This window comes from Bos taurus, chromosome 20 (genome assembly GCF_002263795.3).
Source record: "Bos taurus isolate L1 Dominette 01449 registration number 42190680 breed Hereford chromosome 20, ARS-UCD2.0, whole genome shotgun sequence".
Taxonomy (NCBI): domain Eukaryota; kingdom Metazoa; phylum Chordata; class Mammalia; order Artiodactyla; family Bovidae; genus Bos; species Bos taurus.
The window spans coordinates 31,332,416-31,353,577 of record NC_037347.1 but is presented as its reverse complement, the minus strand read 5'-3'; the positions used below and the strand labels follow the sequence as shown (position 1 = coordinate 31,353,577).

At 40.0% G+C, this 21,162-nt stretch overlaps 1 protein-coding gene across 2 annotated transcripts; it reads right to left on the bottom strand.

Moving 5' to 3' along the window:
• Positions 1-397: 397 nt before the first annotated feature.
• On the bottom strand, positions 398-20,213 carry TMEM267 (transmembrane protein 267). Of its 2 annotated transcripts, none has more exons than XM_005221558.5 (4): positions 19,721-19,813; positions 18,098-18,221; positions 5,516-5,903; positions 398-2,275 (listed from the first exon to the last, which is right to left on the bottom strand). In XM_005221558.5, exons 3-4 carry the CDS (start codon positions 5,825-5,827, stop codon positions 1,940-1,942), a joined length of 648 nt encoding a protein of 215 aa, XP_005221615.1. In that variant the 5' UTR covers positions 5,828-5,903; positions 18,098-18,221; positions 19,721-19,813; the 3' UTR covers positions 398-1,939.
• Positions 20,214-21,162: the final 949 nt, after the last annotated feature.

The window sequence follows — 21,162 nt, the reverse complement described above, 5'->3', positions numbered from 1 at the left end:
ACAAGAAAGGAGAATGTCTAGAGAATAGAGAAAACACACATGTACAAGGACGATACAACGTAAGTTGTATTGCCACAAGCTCTTCCACTAAGAGAAGGAACACAATGGTGGCATGGGAACTTGGTCACTATATCTCTACAGGTTACAACCACTGCTTTCAGAGACCACTTAGAGGACAATAAACGTTTCTGATGGTGGAGGTAGGAACAAAGATAAAGCCACACTTAAAATCTGAAGTGACTGTTTAAGCAAGGAGACATGGTCAAAGTGAGTTCCCATTCTAATAAAGTTAGGACAACCTCCAAAATGCCCATGTGACATTCTTATTTAAGGCCCTATATTTTTACGATATTAATTTGTTTAATACAGAGAAGAGAAAAAAGGAAGAGTTGTGTAATTCAGTCAGAAAAATGACACAAGATAACTTTATTTCCATGGATTTCTAAAATCAAATGCTTTTAAAAAATCTCTACCTTAATCAATTTACCCCCACTATATAATGTATACTATTAAACCAACCAAATTGACACAGTAATTGCTCTGGAAAGACAAGAACAGATTGTAAGGGTGAATTATTTTATAAAATATAACAGATTGCAACCAATTAGTTAACAAGAAGAAGAAAAACTAAAGAGCCTGACTGTTTATAACAATTTACAGAACTCTGTTAACTTAATAAGAAAAACCTGCTTTGGATAAGGCATTGCTTCATCACTTCTCAGAGATTAAGGCACAAAATCACCATCATTACAAACTCAAACGTGTAAGAAAATCTGAAGACAGCAGCTGGTACAAATGCCACAAAAACAAAAACAGGTGCTTTGGGGGCACCGACTTATATCAAAGTAACATTAAACTGCAAATGTAAAGCTTACAGCAACTCAATTTTCCTTCTCCAATGAAGGTTAATCATTTTTTAACAGAAGATCAACTTAAAGAACAGAGGAAAAAGCCAATCTCTTAATACTACCTTTTTTGGGGAAAAAAAAAAATTGTCAGTATCAGGCAAATTTTTAAGAAACGATTTAGCTGGTATAGTATTTTAGAATAGCATATAAACAAATTGATAGCAACTAAAGCAATTTTAATGGCACATTCAGGAGCTTACATTTGAAATGACATTATTGGTTAGGTCCTTTTTTGTGGATTCTATGGTGATGGGTCAAGTATCAATATTTTGTTAATGTTAACTTTAAACAAATATTTTGTTAAATTTAGTTATGTTTTTCAAAACAGTTAAAACTCCAACACATGAGATTTGAGGGCAAAGATACTGGAAAGTAGTACTTCGGTAGAATGTTACTACAGCCAACACATTATAATAATTTCCCAAAGTTATTTCTGAAACAATAATCTAGGTCTAATGCTATTGTCTTTTAAGAATATTATAAATGCACTAAAGCAGTTTCTGCCAGTAGTCACAACTCACTAAAGCACTTGGCAAATGAGTCAGGATCAAAATATATGAAACGAAGAAACGTTAGCATTCATTATACATCTTATTCATAATCTCATTTACTTTGCCCATTTTCTTATCTCAGTATCTCAGGAAAACTTGGATCCAAATAAAATGCTAACGTTCCACAAATTAATCATCCTAAAATTTGAGCTGTTTTTCATCAGGAAATGAATTACCTTAAAGGTATATTTCCAGAAAACTTAACTGGATGTTAATCTAATAATATTAGTAAAGCCAGATAAAGAAAAGAAATAATAAAATATACCATGGAGTGAAACTCTGATATTGCACTACAGTGTTATAGAAGAAAGGAATACAACAAATACAGATAATTTTTTAAGAAATGTACATGCCTCCTGAGCAGGAGGATTTAGGAATTATAATAATTACTATAAGTGCCTTATATGTGTTTTAAATTCACTTTAATGTTGGTTGTCATTGTCTCAACCAGTGGTCCTCAAAGACTGCCATGTGGTTATCTCACACATCAATATGAATTCCATGTTTTGAAGACATCATTTGTCTGGTCCCTGTGAAATACATGACGAATGAACAGATGTGAGGTAGAGATGATGTGATTATTACATAAAGCCAAAATGGCAAAGGAGAAGTTTTTCCAAATGGGCACATCCACAAGCCATGGCGAATTCCATCTCGGATGTGGTGTGAGGTCCAGGATATAAATAACATCCAGGGAAGAAAGCACCATGAGTCTTTGAGCTTGAAGAAGTGCATTGTAAACTTTAGGGTCAGAACCACAGTGGGTATCACAGTAGAACAGTGAAGGAAAGGGCGTCGTGGAAGACTCAGAGCAGCCTGCAGGGAGAAAGCGGTAGCTAGTATCATCTCCTTCTCGGCAACCAGCACTTTATAGATGCTGCCTAACATCGTAAGTATGTTTTCCTACAGTCTACTGGAAATGCAAAGGGAACATTTTCTATGTCACCTCCAAATACACTTTGCACTAAAAATGAAATCAAGATCTCAAGAACATGTGACTAACTTCTTAAAGTTTCCTACTATGTGCTCAGAAAAGTCACAATACAATTTATATCCTAAATGTATGGTTAGAGTAAATTTGGAGTTTTAAAGAATTGTTTGGGGCCTCTAAGAGCAATGAAAAAGTCTCACAATTGATTAAAATACACTTCAATTAAACATAAAAAACTGTGAGGTATAGTTGATTTACAATGTTATATTAATTTCAGGTATACAACTTAGCTATACAATTTTTTAATTGGTTATATTCCATTTAACATTGTTATAGAATATTGGTTATATTTCCTGCTCTGTACATTACATCTTTGTATTTTAATTATTCTATACTTAGTAGTTTGTATCTCATAATTCCTTTCTCCTATCCTGCCTCTCCCCTACTCCATTCTTCAATTAATAAATGCATAAAAGGGGAGTATTTTTGTTGTAACTATTTTATATTAGCCTTGAATACTTTCAAATTTATTTACAAAAGCATTAGAAAGAGTGTATTATTTTAAACATGATTTGAAAGTTGAGTTAAATAAACCAATAGAATTTCTAAACCATTGTAAAAATGTAATCAATATCTAAACAAATGCAAGTTTTCCAGGCTTAATTCGTGAATGATCCACGGGAAACTCTTGGAGATGACGAAGGACAGAGAGGCCCGCCGTGCTGCAGTCCGTGGTGTCACAGAGTCAGGCGTGACTTAGCGACTGAACAACAACAACTTGCTAAACATCAATCAAAGAGTTGATTTATTCTACATTCTTATCCTTCTCCCTTCTCCATACTTTCAGTTGTCTATTTCTATTCTGTCAAAACATAAAACATTTCTGCATTATGCCGTTTTAGTCTCCACCTTTGTTTTTAAGTTCTATGCTGCGCTGTGTTTAGCAGCTCAGTCATGTCCGACTCTGTGACACCATGGACTGCAGCCTGCCAGGCTCCTCTGTCCATGGGGACTCTCCAGGCAAGAATATTGGAGTGGGTTGCCATGCCCTCCTCCAGGGGAATCTTCCCAACCCAGGGATTGAACCCAGGTCTCCTGCATTGCAGATGGATTCTTTACCATCTGAGCTATCAGGGAGCTACTGGAGTGAGTAGCCTATCCCTTCTCCAGGGGATCTTCCTGACCCAGGAATGAAACCAGGGTTTTAAGTTCTATACCCACAGCATAACATGCTCCCTAATAACAGGGTGGGATGGGGCGCCTATGGTAGTCACTGCTCGGAGGAGAGCAACAGCCTCCTGTTGAGATGATTAGTAGTTACGCTCTGGATGTATGGACAGATATTGACTATTTACATTAATAGTTTCTAAGGAAGAAACTTCCCTGGTGGTTCAGACGGTAAAGAGTCTGCCTGCAAGGCGGGAGACCCAGGTTCAATCCCTGGGTCGGGAAGATCCCCTGGAGAAGGAAATGGCAACCCACTCCAGTATTCTTGCCTGGAAAATCCCATGGACAGAGGAGCCTGGTGGGCTACAGTCCATGGGGTAGCAAATAGTTGGACACAACTTAGTGACTAACACACACACACAAGGAGGAAACAAGATATTTCTGTTGCTTGCCTGATTTCTAAAATATTCATGCAGAACCTTTATTCATAAATAATAAAAGAAGGATATATCATAAAATCATAGAAGTAAAAAATAGATAGGGCTTCCCAGGTTGCACTAGTGGTAAAGAACCCACCTATAATACAGGAGACTTAAGAGATCCAGTTTCCATCCCTGGGTGGGGGAGATTCCCTGGAGAAGGGCATGGCAACCCACTCCAGTATTCTTATCTGGAGAACCCCATGGACAGAGGAACCTGGTGGGCTACAGTCCATAGGGTCACACAAAGTCGGATATGACTGAAGTGACAGCTTGCCCGCAAAAACAGGTAAACTCCTACCAGTCCTGGTCTAGGACATGATTTTTCCTGGTTCTGTTCTGCACTTACTTCATATCCTGTGCTTGTGCTTGTCAGAAGTATGTGAAATGCTGCTCCAATATTATTCAATTAGCATTTGTCTTTATACTGGTGCCCTTGCTTACTGCATATGTCACTTACAGAAGCAGTTTGAGAGGCTCTGCAGGGCTGGAGAAACCATCCATTCAGGAGGCCTGTGTGCAGTTGATAACACCAGATACATGCCTTATGAAGGTAGTCAGGAGACAAACCTATAGGTTTGCTTCTCCACATTCTGATACCATGAGCTAATGGGAACAAGGTTTAGGGGGTCTTAGGACACGACTGAGCGACTTCACTTTCACTTTTCACTTTCCTGCATTGGAGAAGGCAATGGCAACCCACTCCAGTGGGTTGTTGCAGCAGCAGCAACAGCAGCAGCAGTGTGCTAATGGGCTTACCAGGTGGTTCAGCAGGTAAAGAAATTGCTTGCAATGCAGAAGATGCCAGAGATATGGGTTTGCTTCCTGGATTGGGATATTTCACCTGGAGGAGGGCATGGCAACCCACTCCAGTATTCTCGCCTGTAGAATCCCATGGACAGAGGAGCCTGGCGGGCTACAGTCCATAGGTTGCAAAGAGTCGGACACGACTGAAGCAACTAAGCACAGCAGAGTATAGAACTTAATCTCTCCTTCAAGACTTGGCTAATGGATAACCAACAATGTCCTACTGTATAGCACAAGGAACTCTATTCAGTATTCTGCAATAAACCATAATGGAAAAGAATATAGCTTTAAAAAAGAATGTATATATATATGTTTAACTGAACCACTTTGTTGTACAGCAGAAATTAACACAACATTCTAAATCAATTATACCTCAATTAAAAAAATAAAAGACTTGGCTAAAACATCTCCTATAAAGCCAGAATGGAACCCCTCAGTTATAATTATTGAACCTTTGCTCTGGGCACATCCACAGCACTTTGTGATGTGATATAATGTGGTCAGTAACATATGTGAACCCTCAGGAAAGTGGTGCTCAAAAAAACTGGATGAATGGGCTTTCTTGTTTTAAAATAAGGCTAATCTTCTCTAACTAAACTGATGCTATAAATATCAATATCATGGCGTCAAAGAAATCAAAGACCAGAAAAATTAAACATATAGGCTTCTTACCTTTAAAGACAGGGATCCAGATAGCAAAAAGTGGTCTATATCGATAACAGAGGCTAAAAATCCAGCTAAAATGATTTCTCCAAAGTCAGTCTTCTTCCTGATTCCAATGACTATTGCCCATGACCACATGCCAATCACACAGTGTACTGAATTATCTGAAAGTGCACGAAGCCAGGCATTTTGTTGAATTATGGGAAACTGAAGAAGTCTGTCAGCTACTGTGCAGAATAAGCCCAGACCAAGGCTGGAAAGAAGAGATTCAGTGCTGCATGACTGGAGCAAAGCATGAGTCTTCTCAGTCTCTGATGCCATTGCAAACAGTATGTCAGTACATGCTAAAAGCCATCACAAAACAAACAGCTTGTTCTTGTTTACATTCCCAGTCATCCTAAAATAGAAAGGACAGAAAAATATTAATGGACTGTGGGATGCCGTATGATATATAAATAAAAAATACCAGCAATAATTCTAGAAGTATAAAATCAAATTGTAAAAATTGGTGTTTCTTCCACTGTTTGCTTATTTTTGGCTGTGCTGGGTCTTCACTGCTGCTCCGACTTTTCTCTAGTTGCGGCGAGCGGGGGCTGCTCTCTGTTGTGGTACGGGGGTTTCTCACTGCGGTGGCTACTCTTGTTGCGAAACTCAGGCTCCAGGCACCTGGGCTTAGTTGCTCTGCAGCACGTAGAATCTTCCCAGACCGGGGATCAAATAAGTCCCCAGCATTGGCAGGTGGATTCTTATCCACTGTACCACCAGGAAAGTCCTTTTTTCTTTAACTGTTATCTGTAATTTCATTCCCCCCCCCCCAGCTTTATTGAGATATAACTGATACACAGCACTGTGTAAGTTTAAGCTGCAGAATGTGATGATTTAATATACATATGTATTGTGAAATGATCATAATACAGTTAGCATATCCATTACTTCACATGGGTACCTTTGAGTGTGTACAGGGAGAACATTTTATGATATACTGTCTTAGAAACTTTCAAGTATTGAAAGACATAGTATTTCTTAAGTTTATATATAATAAGCCACGTGGCCCAAAGAGAACAGATTAGCCTTGTAGGAACAACTGTTTAGATGGTAGCATGCATCAAGGGAAATTTAAGAAAACCTGTTGACTAATCTATTACTTTGAAGTCATCAAATCTTTCTTTTGGCAATGTGTACTACAGAGCAGTGGGCATCCACTCCAGCAACTGCTTTCCATACTTTTTCTGATAACAGCATCACCTTCCTTTGGGAAAAGTGCTCATCACAATACCCAGACTCTGGAGCTGACCAATTAGAACTCCCTGCCTCCCTTACTAGTAGTAGTGATTAAATAGCAATGACTAATTAGTAATAATTTTATAGTAGTGAATGGCAGTGATTACTCTGCTGATGAAGGTGACCCTGGCTAGGCCAACTGGACTCCTTATCAGAATTTTTCCAAGTGGACCTGATGGAGAAAGTTCCTTTACTTCTTATAGAGCATGGGCTCTACTACATGGAAGAGCCTAGGAAAAAAGAATCATAAGGACATCAAGTCCTCAGGACCAATCTCTAAGGTTCTCAGAGCTGCCCTGGTTCCTGCAACTCACCTTTCACTTCTATGAGCTACTTCAGGATTTTCTCAATAAGTCCCCTTTTCCTGACTGTTACCTCTAACCAAAGGACCTTAACTGGCATAAAAAGGCAATCATAATTCTGAGTGCTCACCTGGCATAAAATATTGAGATCACTTATCCAGTTATTAATATTGTGTGATACCTGAAGTTTTTACTTTGTATTGTTGTGTCTTTGTTCTGAGCATTAAAGACTAACTAAATGATTTATTGAGAATGATTCAACTTCCATTCTGTAATAAAAACTATACATAGATCACTGTATATATTCTAACAGTTTATAGAGAAATGCAAAACACCTAGAATAGGAAAACACCTTTAAAAAGGTCTAAGTTGAAGGACTTGCACCACCTGACTTCAAGTCTTGCTATAAAGCTACATAACCAAGAATGTGGTGCCATTATGAAGACAGACAAATATATCAATGCAACAGAATAGAGAGTGGGTTCAAACAGATCCACACATATGGTCAACTGATTTTTGACAAATATGCAAAGGAAAGTCAATGGAGAAAAGACACTCCTTTCAACAAACGGTGCTATAACAACTGGGTATCCATATGCAAAAATAATGAACCTCAATCCATACCTTCCTCCCTATATAAAAATTAACTCAAAATGGATCACAGTAAAAGTAAAACAAATCTATAAAACTTTTGGAAGAAAATACAGGAGGATATCTTTGTCCTCGGGTTATACAAAGAGTTCTTGGTAGCAGTATTAAAGCTCCATTGTTTAAAAAAGTTAATAAATTGAGCTTCATTAAACTTAAGAACTTCTGCTCTTTGAACGACAATGTTAAGAGAATTAAAACACAAGACATAGATTGGGAGAAAATATTTGCATATCTCATATTTGATAAAGGATATGTATACAGAATAAAGAATTCTCAAAACATGATCACAGAAAAACAGGCTGATAACAAGATGTATGAAAGATGTGAAAAGGTACTTTACAAGGATGATATACAAACAGTCAATAAGCACATGAAATGTGCTCAACATCATTAATTAATTGGGAAATGGAAAGTAAAACCACAATGAGAGTCCAAACGTAACTATCAGAATGGCTAAAATTTAAGGCTGACCGTTTCCAAATGTTGGCAAAATGTGGAGCGATCAGAACTCTCATACATTATTGGTGGAAATGTAACATGATACAACCACTTTCCAGTCTCTGAGAAAGTTAAACATACTCCTACCATATGACTCAGTCATTCCATTCCTAGGCATTTACCTAAGAGAAACGAGAGCAAACATCCACACAAAGACTTGCACATCAATGCTCATAGCAGCTTTTTTTTTTTTTATTAGTTTCAAACTGGAAAAACCCAACTGGAGAAACAAAATATGGGGGGTGGGGGGAGGCGCGGGAAGGCTACAGTAAAAGCCCATAGGGTGCTTCCTAGGTGGCACTAGTGGTAAAGAACTCACCTGCCAATGCAGGAGCCCTAAAGAGATGCAGGTTCCATTCCTGGGTCAGGAAGATCCCTTGGAGGAGGGCATGGCAACCTACTCCAGTGTTCTTGCCTAGAGAATCGCCTGGACTGAGGAGCCTGGCATACTATAGTCCATGGGGTCACAAAGAGTTGGACATGACTGAAGCGACTTAGCACAAAAACTTATAGAACTGTACAAAGAATGAACCCTAATGTGAACTGTGGACGTTAGTCAATAACAACATATCAATACTTATTCATTAATTGTATCAAATGTGTGTGTGTAATGTAATGTATGTGCATGATCAGTTTTGTCCAATTCTTTGCAACCCCGTGGACTGTAACCTTCCTGGACGGACCCAGGAAGGTCTGCGTCTCCTGCATTGCAGGCAGATGCTTTACCGCTGAGCCACTGGGGAAGCCAAGCAAACATGCCACACTCTTGGAAAAAGTTAATAATGGGGAGAAATGTGTAGAGCAAGAATGGACATATGGGAATACTTTCTACTCTGCTCAACTTTTCTATTAACCTAAAACTGTTATAAAACAAAGTATTTTTAAGAAGCAAATAAAGTATGGGAAAATGTTATAATTGTTAAATTTAGGTAATACTTTTATGTTTGAATTTCTTATCTAGAAATGTTTTTTTAAAAAGTACCTAGTATGATCCCACTTATACAAAATTCTAGAAAATGCAAGAAAGGAGGTGCAGGAAGGATTAAAAAGGAGCATAAGAAAACTGGAGAGACAGATTCATTACTTCATTATCTTGATTGTGGTAACAGTTTCATGGTTCATAGTTTCAAACCCACACCAAAATGTATCAAACTGCATATTTTAAACATATGCAGTTTATCATATGTCAATTATACTCCAATACAGATGTTAAAAAGTTAGGAAAATATACTTTATTGTCAATAACAATAGCAGCCTTTCATGTAAGGAGCAACCTGAAAACAAGAAAGAGCTTATGGAAATAAAAAACCTGACTGCCCAAATAAAAACTCAAAACAAGCAACGCATAGTAAGATGAATGCTTCAAAAAACACAATTAATAAAAATACATTCAAAGAATTTTCTAAAAGCTTGAGGGAGAAAAAAAAAAAAAAAGGACAAAGAGTTGGACATTGAGAGAAAAAACAAATTCAAAAAATAAAGAGAGGACTTCCCTGGTGGTCCAGTGGCTAATACCCCATGCTCCCAATGTAGGGGGCCCAGGTTTGATCCCTGGTCAGGGAACTAGTGGAGAAGGAAATGCACCCCACTCCAGTACTCTTGCCTGGAAAATCCCATGGACGGAGGAGCCTGGTGGGCTGCAGTCCATGGGGTCGCTAAGAGTTGGACACGACTGAGCGATTTCACTTTCACTTTTCACTTTCATGCGTTGGAGAAGGAAATGGCAACCCACTCCAGTGTTCTTGCCTTGAGAATCCCTGGGATGGAGGAGCCTGGTGGGCTGCCATCTATGGGGTCGCACAGAGTCGGACGCAACTGAAGCGACTTAGCAGCAGCAGCAGCAGCAGCAGGGAACTAGATCCCACATGCTGCAACTAAGATCCTGAGCAGCTAAATAAATAAAAATAATAAATATTTAAAAATAAATAAAGATAAAATCCTTAAGACCCAAACCAGCAACAACAGTTATCTGCAAAAGAAACAGAATGTAATTAACACCAACACCGAACATTGTGGGACAATTACAGAGCTCTGAGAGAACAGGACTATGACAACAGGGACTCTAAACATAACTAAATTATAGCATCTATGTGACAACTATAAATTTTAAGATTTTTCCTTAGAAATTATAACACTTATATATAATTTTTTGGGAAAAAATAATCAAGGAGCAGGTCTTTTAAATTTTTATGGGAATAAGAGAAAAATACAGAAAACTTGCTCAATATAGCAAAGTAGAAAAGTAAACTATGAAGAAGACAATTTTACTCCCACCCTCACATACCAAAAAAAAAAAAAAGGAAACAAACACGTCAAACACAAATACTATAATAGATGTGAATGTATTAAATTTCTCTATAAAGAGACAGCTTGGAAAAGAAAGAAACATCCATGAAGTTACTGTTCATAAGAAAACATCTCAAACAAAAAGTCTCAGCAATATAGAAAATAAAGAGCTGAGAAAATACCTATCTAGAAAACACAAACAAAATTAAGCAGCAGTGGTATTAGGCTGGTGCAAAAGTAATTGTAGTTTTGCATTGTTGAACTTTGCCATTTGATGTTGGAATACACTCTTAAATGTGGTTATGTTATATACCATTTTAATGTACATTTCTCGCTTTGTTTTTCACCAATTACTTGCTGTTTATTTTACATTTATTTTAGACTATGGAAATGATGTTAGACAAAAAGCAAATTTGAGTTATTTTTAAAATCGAGTTCCAAATGGGTCGTAAAGCAGCAAAGACAACAAGTAACATCAACAACACATTTGGCCCAGGAACTGCTAATGAATTACAGAGTAGTTCAAGAAGTTTTGCAAATAAGACTAGGGCCCTGAAGCCACAGAGCATAGTGACCGGTCATCAGAAGTTGACAATGACCAACTGAGAACCACCATCAAACCTGATTCTCTTACAACTACGTGAGAAGCTGCTGAGAACTCAACGTCAACCATTCTACAGTTGTTTGGCATTTGTAGCAAATTGAAAAGGTAAAAAAGCCCGATAAGTGGGTGGCCTCAAGAGCTGACCGGGAAAAACAACAACAACAACAACAAAAAAACACCATCATTTTGAAGTGTTGTCTTCTCTTATTCTACGCAACAACAAACCATTTCTCAATCAGATTGTGACCTGCAAGGAAAAGTGGATTTTTTATGAAAACCGGTGACGACCAGCTAAGCAGTTGGACAGAAAAGAAGCTCCAAAGCACTTCCAAAAACCAAAGTTGCACCAAAAAAAAAGGGTCATGGTCACTGTTTGGTGGTCTGCTGCCAGTCTTATCCACTATAGCTTTCTGAATCCCAGCAAAACCATTACATCTGAGAAGTATGCTCTGGTTGTGGATGCTCACTAAGTATTTGTTGAATGAATTAATGAAAATTCATCATACAGTGTATCTATTATCCACCAGGTATTGCCTAGTAAATGCTTAAATGGCATTTAGTAAAATGCAGCATTTTTCTTGGAAATCTCCATGTTTAGCAAGTGTGACTACCAGGTAATTCTTATGCTCACTAGACATTAAGAATTGCTAGGTTATAAGAACCAAAATGAATGAAAACCAAGAAACATTACCTTTAAAGTCAGAAACAGTGCAGCTGTTATAATACTGTTCTGGCATTTCTAATCAATGCAATGAAGCAAGCAAGTGTTGACTTAAAAAAAAGTCACAGCCTAAAAGTTGAGAGTTACGCTTTATTTGGTGGGAATTTTTAGGACTTCAAGCCCAGGAGATGAACATCTCAAATAATCCTGAAAGAACAGCTAGGCTTGAGGAGGAGAGGGGAGGAGTCAGGTTATATAGAAGTTTTACAACAAACAGCAGGTAGTCTGAACATTAAAAGATTACTGTTAATAAGAGAAACCAGATATTCCAATTTAAGGAATTTAGTGCTTTTCTATGTATGAGAAGATGCAAGAGTCTGGGCTCACTGAAATCATTCATTTGCATCGCAGCAATCCTGGGGCCAGTACCCTGTGTTTTTCACATCCTGAGGTCTCTCGAGCTGACTCTAGGGAGTGGCTGCAATCTGATGGCTATGAGGTCGCAGGTATTTGCCTTCCTGAGTTCCCTTGGGGCTCAGGAATTCACAGTGGAGAACGGAATGGATGATGACTGTGATATCCTTGTTTACTGGCAGAACATACTCCATTTCTTGGGGCTTCCATCTGCCTGCAGTGCAGGAGACCAACCAGGGTTTGATCCTTGGCTCAGGAAGATCCCCTGGAGTAGGAAATGGCAACCCACTCCAGTATGCTTACCTGGAGAATTCCATGGACAGAGGAGCCTCGTGGGCTACAGTCTATGGGGTCCCAAAGAGTTGACACAACTGAGAGACTAACACTTTTACTCCATTTCTCAGAAGAGATAGAGGGAGGGAGAGTGAAAATGTATCATTACCCTCCTCAGGAAGGAAAAGACAATTACATTAATTTGTAAGTGAAATGACTGCTTATTCAAGATAATAAATTGAAAATTTTTAGAAATTAGAGCTTCTCAGGTCTCACTAGTGATAAAGAACCTGCCAGTCAATGCAGGTTGAGAGATGTGTGTGGGTTTGATCCTTGGGTTGGGAAGATCCCTTGGAGGAGGGCATGGCAATCCATTCCAGTATTCTTGCCTGGAGAATCCCATGGACAGAGGAGCCTGGCAAGCTACAGTCTATAGGGTTGCACAGAGTTGGACACAACTGAAGCAATGTAGCCTATCCTAGAATTTAAGTTGCAAAAGGTGGCTAATTCAAGATAAATTATGAATATACCAGCAATAATTGTAAGGGGAAAGTACAGGAAAATGAACATTCATAACAGCAATAAAAACTCAAATATCAAGGATAAACTGAACAGATACTGCACCGCACGTGAAGAAAATGACAGAACTGTATTACGTCGATCAACTATGTAGAGCTCTGTGGCTTTGTGCTATGTTCCAGCTAAGCTGGAAATACACTTCCCAGAATCCCCTTCCTGTAGTGCCAGCTATAGGAGACTCTGTACATGGAACTTGGAAAGCAGAAGTGAAATAGCAGCCATATTTTTAAACTCTGAAGGTTGGTGCTAGACACTGTGGAGGTTGCATGTGTTGTTGCTGATCTGTCAGCTCACCTTGCTGGTGTGGGCAGGCTAGGCCTGCAGTTCCTTCAACTCCCACCATATCTTCCTTCACCCTCTCCAAGTCCTGGGCCTCTCCTGCAGCTCACCCACAGCATCGAAACTAAAGCTGGTGAGAGGCCAGTGCAGACTGCAATGTCCTTGTTCTCATCCACATCCACCTTCCCTTCCCAACTGTCTAGCTGACATGCTTCAGGCCCAAAAACAGACTCAAAAGCACTGCCTGCTCTCCCAGCCCCTACAGTTACAGAAGGTCTTTCTTATTCGTTAGCATGCAAAGTAGTTTTGCTTCTTTGATGGAACTTCACTGATACCAAGAGCCAGACCATTTTACTGAATGGTTTATAGAAGACAACATGGATGATATTACTGTCCTCAAATTAATCTATAAATTTAATCCACCTCTAGTCAAAATCATAACAGGGATTTTCTTTTAGCAGCTTCACAGACTGTTTTCAGACTGGCATTCAATCTCAGGTGGCACTAGTGGTAAGAACCTACCTGCCAATGCAGGAGACATAGGAGAAGCAGGTTTGATCCCTAGGTTGGGAAGTACCCCTGGAGAAGGAAATGGCAACCCACTCCAGTATTCTTGCCTGGAGAATTCCATGCATTGAGGAGCCTGGCAGGCTACAGTCCATTGGGTTGCAAGGATACAACTGAATAGACTTAGCAAGCAAACTTGCAAAAGAAGAGTGATGTGAACACTGAAAGGTGAACACAAAATCTGAGACAGATCAAGTGTGTGTTTGCAGAAGAGGGAAATGTATGTACCATTCCAAATTGGTAAGGAACAATTATTATTGTACTCAGATCCTGTGTCAGTTAGGTTTCTTAAGTACATGGAACAGAAAGCACTCTGGCAATACAAGCAAAAAGCATTTATTAAAAGGATATTGGGAAATCACAGACTTGCCAGGTTTCAAGAGACAAGTTTCAAACTATGCCTCAAGCACCTCAGAGCACATGACACCAGACACCTGCAGTGAAGACCCCCCTGCCCCTGAATCCAGCTTACACTGCTTAACCCATCACCAGATATTATCACGGGCATTGCTGCTAGTTCTGCCTCATCTGCTGCTGTTATAAAAAAATTCTTGGAGTTCTGTTTCTTTGCTCTCAATACAAAATTCAGAGTTGGGCACTGGCTGGGCCTAGATCACATGCCCATTCCTGAGCTGCAAGGGAGGTTGAAAAGATAGTATTTGGCCTTTTCAGCATAACTAGTAGAAAGTGGTTCTTTTCTCCTTCTACATGCGTTAGAAGAGGAATCTCAAATATATACTATACTGAGCAGGATAATGACCAGTCTGCAATGGTAATGGGTTCCGTTACAAAAGGTTTTAATTGCTAAGTAGTACTGAAAAGTCAATCATCAGGTGAAACCTGAGATTGGATCATCTGTACAATGCTCGATTTTATATGGAGGAGTTGTTTAAACAACTTTAGATTTCAAAATGTCACATTCACATGGATTAGAGTGTTATATTAATAATACAGACCATTTCTCTGGTTAAATTAAGAGAGGGAATCAGTTTGACTGACTAGCTGCCTGGGAACCATGGAAACCATGGTCAAGAGAGCTTTTGTAATCAGTTTGGTACCAAATTTGGGATATTTACATGAATTTGTAAACAGACTTCTACATAGTCCAGCTGGCTAGACTTTTAGAGGAGCTCAAAAATATTTTAAAAATACTGATAGACACGATTGTATAAAAATGTAAACTGCATGGCAAAGTTAAAGACTAATACATGAAGGCAATTTTGAAAATGTATGATGGAGAAAGACAAGAAGCCTTACTTTACAAAGAGTTTTTAAGATTAATGAGAAGATGGGCCGGTCCAGTGGTTAAGAATCCGCCTTTCAATGCACGGGATGCAGGTGCAGTCCCTGGTCAGGGGGAACTAAGACCCCATATGCCACAGAGAAACCCAGCTCACATGCCACAGCTACTGAGCCCACGTGCTTTGGAGCCCGCACACCACACACAGCTAGCGTTTGTGAGCCACAACGCAAGACCCCATGTAACACATGAAGACCCTGAGTGCTGCAACTAAGACCTGATGTAGCCAAATAAAAAAGAAAAAAAGATTAACACAAAGAAAAAATAAGTATCTCAATAATAACTTGGCTATGTCTAAGAAAAGGCAATTTGGAAAAGGAAGAAATACAAAGATCAAGAAGAGTATTAAAATATTTCAACTTTATTGGTAATCAATTGAATTTAATTTAAAACAATGAGATTTCAATCTAAGATTGACAAAAGATCGCTAATGATCTGTTAGTGGTGGGGAAATGATCACTTTATTATAATAGAGTATTAGCAGTTGTATAAATTGGCATAACTTTTCTCAAACAATTTGACAATATGTACCAAAAATGATTAATAAATGAGCAAACACTTTTGACTCAGCATTTCCATTTCTACAAAATTACCCTAAGAAACTAATTGATATATACAAAGAGTTACACGTGAATGTTCAGCATGGCATTGTTTATAAGGAAAAGTTAGAAACTATGTGTCCAAAATACAGGACTACTGAAATGAATTCCATATTATTATGCAGTCATTAAAAAATACTTATTTCCAATTTATTGACATATTAAATATTAAAATTTTAAAGGTATCCTATAAAATAATACATAAAGTATTACCTTTTTGTTAAAAATATGTACATACATGTAAAAAATCTGGGAGACTGTTCATTCAGCTTACATGTGATCATTATTTTTTTCCTTTCTTTGATTTCCCCCAAATTTTCAATATCTATCATGAACACATGGAGAAGGCAATGGCAACCCACTCCAGTACTCTTGCCTGGAAAATCTCATGGACGGAGGAGCCTGGTAGGCTGCAGTCCACGGGGTCGCTAAGAGTTGGGCACGACTAAGTGACTTCACTTTCACTTGTCACTTTCATGCTTTGGAGAAGGAAATGGCAACCCACTCCAGTGTTCTCGCCTGGAGAATCCCAGGGGTGGGGGAGCCTGGTGGGCTGCCGTCTATGGGGTCACACAGAGTCGGACGCGACTGAAGTGACTTAGCAGCAGCAGCAGCAGCAGCATGAACACAAAACCAATAAAACTCCTTTGAAAAGTTAGTTAGAATTAATTAAACTCAGACCACGATGCTAAACTCAGCTTCATAAAAGTGTAATTTTTTAAAATGTAGAAATATATACATAGCATTATAAATGTTAATAAAAATATTAGACTATACAACATTAATAAACATTAATAAAGTTGTATGTGTGCATGCATGCTGTCACTTCAGTTGTGTCCGACTCTGTGCAGCCCTATGGACTGTAGCCTGCCAGGCTCCTCTGTCCACAGGATTCTCCAGGTAAGAATACTGGAGTGGACTGCCATCCCCTCCAGGGTATCTTCCCAACCCACGGACTGAACCTGTGTCTTTTACATCTCCTGCAATGGCAGGCAGGTTCTTTACCACTAGTGCAACCTGGGAAGCTGTAAAGTTGTATGTAAATCTCATAAGTCCAATTGATAGTATAATATAAAAATAATGTATTCACATTTATGTATTGGTTGGCATATGAAGTCTATATTAAAGATTTCTATATCTCTAGATGAAATAAATTTATGAAGTTTCCATTAATATTTTAATTAATTAAATTATTAATTAATTTAATTAATTAAATTATTAATTAATTAAATTAATAATTAATTAATTTAATTAATAGTGTGAAGAATACTTGCTTTGTAGAGAACAGCTATTTTGTTAATGATATGGGACCCTAAAACAATCCTCGAATTCTTTTGTTGTTTAGTCCCTTAGTTGTGTCTGACTCTTTTGTGACCCCCTCATGGACTATTGCCCACCAGGCTCCTCTATCTGTGGGATTTCCTGGGCAAGAATACTGGAGTAGGTTGCCATTTCCTTCTTCAAGGGATCTTCCCAATCCAGGGATTGAACTCTTGTCTCCTGCATTGGCAAGCAGATTCTTTACCACTGAGTCACCAGGGAAACCCCCTCACATTCTTAGTCATTTGCAAAACTGAAAAAATGAAAATTGTTCTCTAAAGCACAAATACTGAGTTATAGTCTACAGATTCTTCCAGGATTAGGAAATAATGATTTCAAGGTATTCTCAACCAAGAGATACAACCAAAATGCAAAAGACACCTCCAAGGTCATGAATCCTTTCTATATATACCTTAAGATTTATAGCTCCATAAGTCATGAATCATTTGTTTCTACTTTGCAAAGTAAGCATTTGACACCTGAATGGATAAAGAAGTCAATGTGTTTAAAGGCTCAGTATATATAAAGTTTATAAAATATTCCTTAAACCAAAGATAACATCATTATCCACTTAGCTGGATGGAAACTGGGACACACAAATTGAATTAATGACCAAGCCAGAGAGGTGCCACAGCATCAAACAATATCCCCCTCCTTCAGTAAGCTGTGGCCTGTAAATTAGCCCTAAGGAGAAAGGCGGCCAATCAGGTGGATGAGTGCGAGGAGAACGTAGGTTGGGCACAGTATACATAAAGGCCTAATAGAACAGCTCTTCTGCCACTCAAACTTTGCTTCCATATGCATTTAATTACAGATTCATTGTCAAATCTCATCCCAGAAAGCACACAGAAATAAAAGGTCATCATCCACCTAACTGCAAGTTGCATGATGTCTCTGTAAAGCCATTTCATTACGTCCATCTTTTTTTACTCACTAAACAATTTTCAACCATCAATAAATATTTAAATGTTACTCACCGTATATTTTACTTGATGAGCTCAGATACAAAAATGATCAGGTAGCTAATGAAGTGTCATGAGCAAAATGAAACAAGAAAAGATCACTTAAAGTATTTAAATGATGATCCAAATTTAAAGTGATCTGAAAAAGAAAAAATTGTTTACAAAATAACTATATAGTAGTTTATGAATAGGAACGGATACACATAATAGGGTAGCACAAATCGCATTTTAAATGGAAGGTGTAAACAACTTGCTCGATGAGAGAGGAATAAAAAGCACACTTGGGTAAACTCCGAAGCAGATCCTTCAGCCCCAGTCAAGCCTTCAGATGTCTGCAGCCCTGCCAACATCTAGAACTACAATTTTGAGACCCTGAGCAGAACCACCCAGCTAAGTCTCTTCCAAAAGTCCTGGCCCAAAGATACAGCGAGGTAGCAACTGTTTACTGTTTTAAGCCTCTAAGCTTTGGGGTAATTTGTTTTGCAGCATGGATAGTTAAAACAGTAGTTTCTCTTTTCAAGAAAGGTATAATTATGGCCCCAGAAACACACAACTTGATCATCTATTCCACTGCAACTGTTGGTGCAGATGTATAGAATAGATTCTGGGTATGAGAAATTTAATAGGTGTACTTCCTCTTACTATCTCTGATTAGAACACTCAGTCCACAGGGTCGCAGAGTCTGATAACGACTAAGCGACTGAACTGAGAACACCCAAGTGTCCCATTTTTCATTTCCCTTCCAGTTTCCCCACTTCCTGCTCCTTCTCCATAAATAGAATGGGCTCTAGAACCTCTTAAACTGTAAAATAGCTTAATGTTTATTTTACATATTCACTTTTGTTGGGCAAGTTCATTACGAGAATTGTAATTTTCTTTTAAACTTGTCATGCATGAAGCTAATATGCTCAAGGTGTTTAATATGTCATGATACTAATACAAGGGGAAAGCAAGTTAGCAATCCTCAGCCTGTGAACTAACGATATTATTTTTAATGATATCTGCCATAACAGCCAGTTACCCAGATCATCAATTTCCATGACTTGCAGGAGACACCTTCTGCAACAGCCAAACTCTACCACACACCATCTCCATTACAGTATAATGCCACCAACTACGGGCCTGATTCAGGGCTTCCCAGGTGGCGCTAGCGGTAAAGAACTCGCCTGCTAAACCAGGAGACACACGAGACACAGGTTCAGTCTCTGGGTCAGAAAGATCCTCTTAAGGACACGGCAACCCACTCCAGCATTCCTGCCTGGAGAATCCCGTGGGCAGAGGAGCCTGGCAGGCTACAGTCCATGGGGTCGCACAGACCCGGACACGATTGAACGACTAAGCACTTGAGCCGGGGGCGCATTACGGGCCCTCGAGCCCGGTAAGGATGGCAAGGGGCAACTCAGGCGAGAGCGCCGGCACCCCGCCCAGACCCAAGGAAACGCAAGGGGCGAGGAGCTTAGGTGAGGGCTGAATGCCTATGGGACCTAGAAGGCGCGACAAAGCCGAAGGGCTCCGGGCTACTGCCGGTCGAGCACACTCCACCTGCTCCCGGGTCCCATGCGCCTGCCGCCTTCCCCACCGAGAACCTGGATCCTCTAGACTTTCAGATTCAAGTGGTCCCCGCTTCCGGCCTCCCACCTCAGGACGCAGTTTCGCGGCGTCCATACAGTCTGCTCCTCACTGAGGACCAAAGGCAACCACTATCTGCTCCGCCTGCTGAGGCAAGCCTGTGACGCGAACGGCGGCCCCGCCCCCCTATACCTTCTCCACCCTCCTGTCGGTACCATAGAGATGCCCGCCGCAGGCCAGAGCGGCTACATCACCGCCCCACTCCCCGCTACGTCGTTACGGAAGCCGAGAGGACGCCGGGATTCTAGTTCCATTCCCCGCCGAGCGGAACGCTACTTGAGTGTTCGTTAGGCGCGAGGGTGGGTATCTAGTGTTACCTCGAAAGTCGTGCTCCCTAAAAGGAGACATTTGGGACAGTGGGGTGGGAAGTGAAAAGTGCCTTATTGGTTTCCATATTCAACATGAGGATTCGTTTTCGGCTTAGCCGGAGCTGTCCACAGCCCACCCAAGCTGCGGCGGGAAGCGGCGACACATAGTTAACCTCACCAAATGTGGGAAGCGTGGTCTTAGACGCTTGAGCTCGGAGACACCGGCTGTCCCGGATGTATTGAGATGTTTCCGACTTCCTCCAAGGGGTCCTTTACGGCGGGCGTAGGAGTTTTTCACTCCGCGAGACCGCGCGACTTTGCAGGCCTGAAGCTCTCTTGTGGTGCTCCACTGCCCCCTTGGGGAGTTCTTGATAGTTACTCTGCGTTTGTGCAGTGGACTTAGGGGGCCGCTCCTTGTGGTCGGCAGTGACAAGGCTAGAAGGCTTAATCGTGACTATTAATTCCCTCGAGTCGAAAAAGAGACAACATAAAGGGTAGCTTGACCTTGATTAACTGGGCTGACAAGGTGCAGGTGTTTAGTAGGTCTGACCAGTTCCATCCCGACTCCCTGCTTTGAGAGTGGTGGGTGCTCTCCAAGCACCAAGGATACATCTAGCTTGACATTTGACCCTAGGAAGTACTGGCCCAAAAGAGGGGACTCAAAGAGGGAAATTTCTTTCTCCTTCTTACCTACTTTCTCAAAACAACTGTTGGATGTAGTGCAGGGGCAGCAGTGGGATTGTATCAATACTAATATATAGTTGAAGGAGACGGTAGACAATTGGAATCTTCCATCTCAAGCAAACTTCTAGGTCTCTCACAGAACCTTAAGGTGTGGCTCAGCTTTTGCTATAGAACTTTACATTGCTTGACACACTCTTCAGTTCAGTCGCTCAGTCGTGTCCGACTCTTTGCGACCCCATGAATCGCAGCACGCCAGGCCTCCCTGTCCATCACCAACTCCCGGAGTTCACTCAAACTCACGTCCATTGAGCCGGTGATGCCATCCAGCCATCTCATCCTCTGTCGTCCCCTTTTCCTCCTGCCCCCAATCCCTCCCAGCATCAGAGTCTTTTCCAATGAGTCAACTCTTCGCATGGGGTGGCCAAAGTATTGGAGTTACAGCTTTAGCATCAGTCCTTC